General features: G+C 43.0%; 1 protein-coding gene across 1 annotated transcript in view; it reads left to right on the top strand.

Moving 5' to 3' along the window:
- The first annotated feature begins 1,502 nt into the window (after positions 1–1,502).
- LOC144154934 (uncharacterized) overlaps positions 1,503–9,709 on the top strand; it is a 118,433-nt gene continuing 110,226 nt past the window's right edge. Inside the window, exons 1-3 of the mRNA XM_077686070.1 lie at positions 1,503–1,664; positions 3,976–4,122; positions 6,862–6,996. Coding sequence (XP_077542196.1) covers positions 1,647–1,664; positions 3,976–4,122; positions 6,862–6,996 — 300 coding nt within the window. The 5' untranslated portion in view covers positions 1,503–1,646. The remainder of the gene's footprint in view (positions 1,665–3,975; positions 4,123–6,861; positions 6,997–9,709) is intronic.

Genomic DNA, 9,709 nt, shown 5'->3' with positions numbered 1-9,709 from the left:
ATAGCATCCTAGGTTTGATATGACGGAGTGTAAGTTTCAAATTTCAAATAAACAATTTCTTGCTTTGTAATTTAAACTACTACGACTCTTTCACCCGCAATACATGAAGAGAAATTTCGATTTTGTCACTTATAGGCATCGACCATGATGCCATTGACCTCTGCGGTGACATGTAGAAAAATGTTGAGCCGGTTTCTTCTGTTCGACAAGGGCCCTAATCACTACTATCACCTTCACACAATGCCTCAGAAGTATGTGTGAATTATATACAGGGTGATTAAAGTTAAGTCGACAGGTTTTTTAAAAAATAGGCGCTTATATTTACGCGAAGACGACCTCTACAGTGACGTTATGCGCTCAGGGGGACACATAAAAAGGAGGTAATTATTGATTTCGGAGGCGTAATTAACTAAAATTGATTAGTTAACTTTTTAGTGGTTACAGTAACCAAGCATGTTGGTCTTGGAAATTTTAGACGCAATTATGTTTCTATGCAGTTTAAATTGGCAGATTTCTTCTAGCGCATCCGTAGTCCGTGATATCAAACGGGGAAGTTTATTGCCGTTCACATGATTACGCATGCAAGACAGTCTTCACCGGCGCAAAGCTCCTCCCTTCTGTGACGTGCCTGCTGTGTACGGTGTTTGGTTCGACAAAGGGGTGGAGGCACAAGAAAAAGTGATAACTGGCACCGATTCATTCTTGGCTGGCGTAATCGCAATCTGCAGTACTCGGAACCGCTATCGAAACAGAGAACAAAAGGGAGGAGCTATGTGCCGTTCTTGACTTCTAGCATGCGTAATCATGCGAACGGCAATTAAACTTCGCCGTTTGATATCTCGGACTACGGATGCGCTAGAAGAGTTCTGGCAACTGAAACTGCGTAGAAATACGATTGCGTCTAACTTTCCAATACAAGCATGCCTTGTTACTGCAGCCACTAAAAAGTTAATTAATCAAATTTAGTAATTAGGTCACCTAAATCAATAATTACCTCCTAATTATGTGTTCCCCTGGGCGCATAACCGAACTGTAGAGGTGGTCTTCGCGTAAATCTAAGCGCCTATTTTTAAAAAAAACCTGTCGACTGAACTTTGATCACCCTGTATATTCAAGGCGGTCAGTCGCCTCAGATCAATAAAATATATAAAAACAAGGCCAACCAAGCTACGTCCTACAAAACCATATAGATACTGTACAAAGATCCATTGGGAAGCTATAAATTTTCTCTGTTCTGCGGTACTTGCCAACCTTTCCAGAATAGACGGCTACTGCAACAGGTGTTTCGCCAGTTTGATTTTTTACTGCTAGTTCGTGTGCCCAATAGGCGGAACTAAACCGGGGTATACTGCTGCGCTCTGTTTCTCTTTGGAACAAAAAATATTCTCAAACGCACTTCGCCTTTGGGGAACACCTGTATCCCTTGTTTTCGGGTAACGTTCCGTAGCAGCGCCAACCGCTAGGAAAAATATTTTATGAGTATGCTATAGACGCAGCATAGCTTCGCATGTTGCAAGCGTGGGTGAGGAATTCGAAGACGTACTTACTTTTATTCATCCAAAGCCAGTCAACCCTAGGGCTTCTAGGAAAAGGATTCACGCACTTATTCTACGGGGTCGGCGAATTTGAAGACACGCAATTCAAAGATGGGCTTGCCACCAGAGGTAGGTGCTCCATTCCTCACTGGTGGTTTTTCTAAGAACACCCTCAAGGCTAGCACTGCCGTTCTTTTTTCGAGTGCACTGTTAGTGTTACCAATACAGGACACAGGGTTCAAACCTCCGGGTGCGGCTAGAAGAAAATGTATTATAAAAATGCCAGCTATTTCTGTAGAGAATTCTCAGTCTTAACGGTATACGATGGCTTTGTTATCGCAGTAGTCTTTGTGGTCTCCTTTACTGACAAGAGCGCGACAAATGTATGCAGTACTCTCCAAATCCAGCGCGAGATGCAACTTCGGCCTTTTTTATTCTTAAAGGAGTACTGACACGAAATTTCAAAGCTGAGATAACTATGTAAAACGCTTCCTTTTTATCAGGAGATATCTCCCAGCAAGTTTCAACAGCAACCGTTCAGCGAAACATATTTAAAATCCATTTTAATCTTCGCCCGCACGAGAAAGCCCAGAGCGGGCCGACGTGACATCATCTGCTACGTGCCCCAAACTGCCGACGTCGGGGCTCCCGTGACGAAGCCGACGCGCTGGCTGTGGTTGGCGCGCGCTGCTCGGGCGTGTGTACACGTCATTGTTTTGGGACTGACGTCATGCTGCCCGGGCCTGTGGGGACGGCGAAAACCTCGGCCGGTCTGGGCGCGCGCGTGCGCTCGCTCGCGCGCGCTTCCAGAGAGGCAGCGATACGGCAAGAATGGTGACGTCATGTTATACATGCTGTCATGGCGGCCGCTCGGCGTTTTTCAGTCGAAACCGAAACTGGCACGAATAAACGACGCCGTAAATGAATGTTTACGCTGCGCTCGGCCGTCTAATCTGTCATTCTATGATTAGTGGGCTGGTAGGCACGCATAGCAGCGAAAAAAACGTAACATAAAAATTTCGTGTCAGTACTCCTTTAAGGTGAACTTTCTTTACACCGACAAGCGCAGTTGAGTAGCACTTGCTAACGCTTACTGTGTTCGCCCGAATCCACAGACCTGCTCCATGCGTCGAGCAACGGAACAATGCTTCTTTAATTCGACTTCTTATACATAGAGGAAAAGGCCACAAGACTTCTGCCCCACTTGTCGTTGCTACGCTTTATCTGTTTTGAATTTGAGGCATACCTGGCCAGAAGCAATTTTAAAGCGGAGCATTCTCTGCCGACTTCCCTCAAAGCCACGGCTATGTAACACCCTGCATTTCAACAAAAATGCTGATTTGGTGGAAGCAACAGCTATAATCGTGATAATTGCGTAAATATAAATATTTGGTTGAACAGAATTTTGAAAAGCTAAAAAATAAGGGGAAGAGAAAAAATAGCGAAAATGGCGAACCGTGTAACGCCCTGTATTTCCACTAAAATGCAGATTTGGCGAAAATGACACCTATAATCGTTATAATAGCGTAAATGGAACTACTTGGTGCAATGTAATTTTGGAAAACCAAAGAATAAGAAAAGACGGAAAATATCGAAAACTGCCACCGTGTGACAACCTGCATTTCCACAAAATGTAAACAAAGAAAGCTTTTCTGGGCCGTGTTTTCTGCTCCTTGTTTTCAAAAACTCTGATCTCGCATAAATTCAGCACTATAGTGCAAACTCAACCTTCAGTGTTATGTCAGGAACAGCACCAACATGTGAGACTATATCACATTATAATTCCTTCTCTCCATGTGGTGGATGTTTTAGTTGCGACAAACCAAGCTCGCACTTACTGATGTATTCTCTAACGGTAACACTACGGCCGTGAGATTAAATTTATTAAGGCCTCGCTCAAAGAAATATTTCTCCTAAGGATGTTTTTTGGGGTACAAGCCTTTGTAAGCCCAGTTATAACCGGGATGTTACGGCAATAAAAATTCTTCAGTAAAATATTGTAGCACGCTGCATTACTGGCTATATTAGTGTCAACTTTTACGCCTAAAGAATTCCCTTAATCCACTGCTGAACTGAAACACTCATCACGCTAAAAGTAGTATGCGTTGCCTATCATGCCTATATCGTTAGTATGTTGTTCCCGTCCCGTCCTTGATAACATTAGACGGCGGCAAGATTCGTTCAAAACCACGGCAATCTAGACAGCCTAAGCCTAGCGTATTTTTAAATTAACGTCTTTAAACTGAGGCTTGGAGCGTATAGCGAAAGTGGAAAATACTTCTGCCCTTTTTATACTTTACGCTGCTTTGACGTTTTTTTATTTCACAATAAAACGCAGGCCCTACTGGGCGACGAGGGCTCACGATCTTCTGAAAATTTGTCTTCGCGAAGCATCTACCACAGACAGATTTCAGTAGCTCATAAGATCATTTCGTTTCAGGCGGAAATGCTTGCCGCAATGGTGTCTTGTGTGCTGAAGTGGGCTTCTGCAGTTTGTATGTTCATAAGTTTTGTGGGAATAAATGACAACACAATCAAGAGACGCCAAAAAACTCCCTCCACGACGCTGCTAGATGCGGCATATGTGGTAGGTTGCGACTTTTTTTCTTCCTAATTACGTTTTTGCAGTGAATGTCGATTTCTATAACATCTGCACTACTAAGCTCCACCGCTTCCTTAAGGGTCGCTTGCTCACATAGAATGTTCGTTGCCAAAATCATTTGAATAAGTTTCCCCGAATGTCTGTCATAATTTTTTACAGAAACGTGCTACCATCGCTTCATACCCAAAATTAGTCGTAAATAATATTTTCTATGTAGTTCCTTGCCTACACTTTGTTATTCGTAGTAACCATGGGTTGAAGAAAAAAGTGATGCTCGAGTGTTTAAAATTTTTTATCATTCTGTGCTTCGTTTAAAATTATGCCACATGTAATGAGCAAAATAAAAGTGAGAGTAAGAAACTATCAACAATTCTCCCTACAGACTCCGCCATGGCATCACTTAACAATGACTAATTTTCATTCAAGCCGGTTTGATAACCTCGGAACCAAGATAGATTTTGTTGGCCTCTGAAAAATGGTGTATTCTGATTGGCTGGCGCCGAATCGCCGCCCTAAAAGAAGACTTTCACATTTTCGCTAAGATGCACACATCCCAAAATCATAATGTCTTTCTCTTCATGGCGAATAGCGGTGTCGATCACTGAGCCTTCACATCATATAACCTGCTGTAAGCTATTGATTTCTTTTGTCCTTATGAAAGCCTCATTGCAGCGCACTTATTGTCCACTAAGTCAATTACACATCTGGCGACAGCGGTACACGTTACGATTTATATTAGTGGTTCTCAAAATCAAACTCCCGAAGGATAATCACTGTTAGTTGTTTGCGTGGTCCGCAATTAACAATTCAAGTTAAAATGTGAAATAAGCACAAAAGGGTATAAAATCGCCGCTAATGTAAAATACGGGTTTGCGTTTATAGCAGCCTCAATTAGCTCTGCGCTGAGATGTGGCTGATGCTAAAAAGTTCTATAAATGTAGTGGTCGGGGGTGTCGTCAAGAAATGCACCCTACAGTCGCTCTGGTTTTTACGAGCATAAGGAAGGACTCGTAACAAGATTCCAGTTAGCTCCCTAACCATCTCCGCATTACAACGCCATCGGAAACAATGGGAAGAAACCAAGTTAATTTACGTTACCACTTGTACTTACTTCCGTGGTAACGCGATTTCTTTGATTTCGGAACTTAAGCAGATGCAAAGTCCGTCGGAGATGGGCGTCTGTTTTCTGAAAGTAGCGTTAATATAGCATTAATATCCTCAGGCAGTTCTAACGCATCATGTAGCTTTGCACCCTTAAACACACATAAAGAAAACGTTAACGCGACCTATGCCGATTCTGCTTCCAGTTTTGTCGCAGTTTCTAAGGTTGGCCTCATCTATTTCTTTGCAATTCATAAAGCTACCGCTTAGCGCCGTATATGATGTGTATTTCACGTGCCCGTTGTTGTCGTACTGCAACAAAGTGGAATCTGAGTATTGAAACTACACCCAAACAAAAACTGGAGGCATCGCGATCTTTTCTGAGGGTGACAATATCAGACTTTTTTTTGTGTGTGCATATGACTTGTTGATTGCAATCAATAAACATTTGTGTCCACTGGAATTTTTAACAGACCTGAAAAAATTCGAAGTTTCTACATTGGGGTATCGTCTGACAAGGCCAAATGTTTGGTTCGTAAGAATGCTTCTCACAGTATTTGAATCTGTATTTTATTTCATAAGCCTTATTTTGAATTTGCAGAAATGGTTGTGTCAAACTGATTGCGTCGTAACTGTAAGCCCCATGGGGTGCCGTACAAGTAAGCCGTCTAAGCATGTAATCGCTAAACACATAGACCGTAACTACCCCCTGCAGGTATTACTTCACAATTACTTCAAATACCAGAAAGCCTGTACCTCGTGCGCGCTAACTTATACGAGCAGCTGAACTATTACACTTACAAAAATTCTCCTTTTACGTTTTCCCGACTATTACAGGCATAAGTGTTAAAATTTTGCCGCACATATGCCAGCAATTTTGTGAAACAAGGCGAAGGTGCCTAAACATATTCTTGTGGACCTGTCTTTTTTGTTCTTTTCTGTGAAGTGTTTATTTGCCATTCCGAGGGCCACCATGTAGACCTTTTTTTGTCGCTCCTACAATATCTGAATTATACTGCTGTCTCGCAGTCAGTCTCCAGTGTAAACGTACCTAACAGCGGTTCTCCAAAAACTGGGCCCACTTCAATAATTCATAAAGATTTGAAACCATGAATGGTCAGGAATCAAGGAGAAATGTTTCTCTGGGGTCCTTTAGGCTCTATTAGTTAATAAATATTACTGTGCATAACATTCTCACTACATCAACGTATCGCTGAATCCCTTTCCAACCGGTCGATATAAAATCACCTTTTTACAGCGGAATTGAGAAAAACGCCGCAGATACGTACCGTAAGTTGGTATAGTTTAGGTGCGTAAATACACCTGATATTCAGGGCCTAGTCGTAAGAAGTTTTTCCACATGTGATTTACTTCTAGCTTGGAGCGAATGACGGAGTCGAAAGAGCAACGCTCCAAACAGACGTAAACAGTGCCCTTGATCAACATTTCTGTATACCTGTGAATAAAGCCACTTTCGTTCGAAATGACATAATCGAAATGACCCTTGTCCCCTACAAGACAGTAGCAACACAGACCAACATTTTTTGTCAGAATTCCCAGCTACGCTTATTGATGGCATGGAGCTTTCCCTCTACCGACATACATTTTTGTTATTTATTTCAGATTTGCAATATTATTACAAGCTCTCTATGTGCTTGGAAGGCACTGCACTTAAAGGAGGAAATGCAATACGAAAACGTCCCAAGTATTATAAATACAGCACAGTTTTTCGGCCTTTGCGTTTTCCCGTTTGCCTTGGTGAGTGTTTATACGCTTTCTAACGCCGTTTCTTACATAAAAGCACGACAGAACTGGAGGCAAGTGTTTTGTCTTCCTCTGAAATAGGGATCCGCGAATCCACCCAAGCAATGTGTTCTTGTTTCTGATATTTATAAAACAATCAGAAAGAAAATTCAAATTTCTCGCCCATTTTCTAAGGGTTCCCTACTACCAAGTGTTTTACGTAAACATTGACCGCAAGTATTTTCACATATTTCGAGCTCCTGTTCACTATCAAAGGTGATAACAATTATACTTGAAAAATACGGAGAACAAGGGCTGTGACTACACATTTTGAGACCGGACTAAAAGCACGAAGTCTACTGAAACATTAACGCAAATTGAATGTTATCGCCGCAACTACAAAGTCGTCTTCATAGAGAGAGACAGAGAAAATGCTTCTTCAGAAAGAGGCTTTGCGATGGCCTTAGGGGTGCTGCCTTCTTTCCAGGCCTTAGCACTCTTCTTCTGCTATCCGGTCTCGAAGAATAAAGTCGCTCTGACTCCCAGAGGTAGAGCTGGCCACAGCTGCCTCCATTAGCCGGAACTTATTTGTGGGGGTGTTTACTGGAGGCCAGATGATAGGGCAGGCCTACTTTGCATGAAATAAGTTGGCAGCATTTCGAACGTCTTTATAGAAAGACCAAGTATATAAACCTGGGGTGCTATTCCAGTAGGCCCGAGTTTAAACGAAACTCGGGCAAGGCGGAGCTGTGGTGATAATAATAAGCTCATGATAATATTTAAAACGCTTTGAAAATGCGATTCATGCTATTTGCTGATTATTGAGGTGACATAATCGGTCCAGGGCAGCGCACACCAAGGATGCGCGACTCGGGCGTGGCACATCTTTCAGGGCATTCTCTCGTTCCGTTGCTGGACTGGTGGCTACTGGGGGCAAGCAAATCCAACTACTTTATTTTATTGTACTTTTACTTTTTTAACCTGTATTTCCCTAGAAAGTTAATTTATTTTTTATTCCAGGCGTTCATATGAGCTTTTTGTTTGATATTTTTCGTCCTAAGAAGTAATTTCAGCCATCGGGGGCAGACAGTGCAATCACGTGACTATGGCCGACTGGCAAAAAAAGAAAGCGGGTGATAGAAGCGCGCCACATACAAAACAGTTCCTGCTCGTAATACGTTATCGAAAGCCTCCACTTTGTCACGATAATGATGATGGTTGGAGTTTGTTTGCGCATGGCCAGCTGGGGCAAAGAGCGCCAAACAAAAGTATCTTAAAAAATAGTGGCTACTAAAGCCAGAACAAAATTAAAATCAATTAACGGCAATGGTGATGGCTGGTGTATAGGGCCAGATTTGATTATGCGTGATAGGAAATGAGGTTTAAAAACTTAACGTCTGACAAATACTCAAACACACGTTTCATGGAAACCATGCCATCGTCACCTAGAAACAGCGATGGATGTAGGGGTATCTGTTGTCTGTAGAGTTCTCTGAAGTGTATGTGTCGTGTTGTATGAAGTGCCTTGCATGTGATTAGTATATGCAATACGGATAGGGCCTCTCCGCATCTGCTGCACTGGGGTCTAGAAGATCCCGTCAGCAGATACGAGTGCGTTGCATGGGTGTGCCCTATCCGCTGCCTACCCAAGGCGACTTCCGTGTGTCTGTTGTGTGAGTCAGCTGTGTAGAGTCCCAAGTGTGGCTTTAGTACATGTAGTTTGTTGTCTGTCTGTTCATTCGAGTGTGTTTGCCATGTTCTGCGCAAGTGTTGCCTTATGTGTGGCTTGAGGTCTGTATACGGTATCGTTGTTATGTCCACAGTGTTCCTGAGTGCAGCAGCGGCGGCCCTCTCGTCTGCCAACTCGTTCCCAGCGATCCCTGCGTGTCCTGGGACCCAGCAGAGGAGCAGCTCATGCTTTTGTGCATACACGGACATAATAGTGTTGAATATAAGATTACCTATGTGGTTTTTGGAGGGCTTGTGCGATGACAGTGCGCGAACAACACTCAAAGAATCTGCATAGATGATGGAATTGGGAATTTGGTTTTCAAGAATGTGTCGTACAATCAGTAAAATTTCGTACGCTTCTGCTGAAAAAATTGTTGTGTGCACGCTCATGGTTCTGGCTGCATTGAAATTTGGACCATGAGCAGCGCACGACACCATACTGGAGGTTTTAGAAACGTCACTATAAAATTCTGCACATGTGTATTTAAACTGCAAAGACAGAAAGTGCTGCAGTATTGCAGCTCGTGGTACCCGATTTTTGTCAAGTTTCATAAAAGAAAGATCGCACGACACAGGGCGAACTTGCCAAGGCGGTACAATGTTTGAAAAGGATGACCTGTACACATCTAAAAACGAAGCACTGAGATCCGAGGCTCGCTCTCTCACTCTAAGTGAAAAGGGCAGAGGAACGGATGGGCGATTTACAAATAGCAGAGATGTTGGTGTATCGTTAAAGACAGGATAAAAAGGATGATTATTCAGTGATGAAATGTTAAAAGCAGAAAGCAAGTCCATGTACGTTCGTTGGTTCTCAAGGCTCCATTTATCACACTCGACATACAGACTCTCGACAGGGCTAGTGCGAAAAGCACCCGAGGCGAGACGAAGCCCCAAGTGTAGCACTGCGTCAAGCATGCGTAACGCTGTTTTACTCGCCGACCCATACACCACACTGCCATAGTCCGAACGAGCCCCAACCAAAACAGTATACAAGCGC

The sequence above is a fragment of the Haemaphysalis longicornis genome, unplaced genomic scaffold (genome assembly GCF_048455015.1).
Source record: "Haemaphysalis longicornis isolate Haplotype H1 unplaced genomic scaffold, Haemaphysalis longicornis Haplotype H1 scaffold_1, whole genome shotgun sequence".
Taxonomy (NCBI): Eukaryota; Metazoa; Arthropoda; class Arachnida; order Ixodida; family Ixodidae; genus Haemaphysalis; species Haemaphysalis longicornis.
This window is presented reverse-complemented; position numbering and strand designations above follow the sequence as displayed.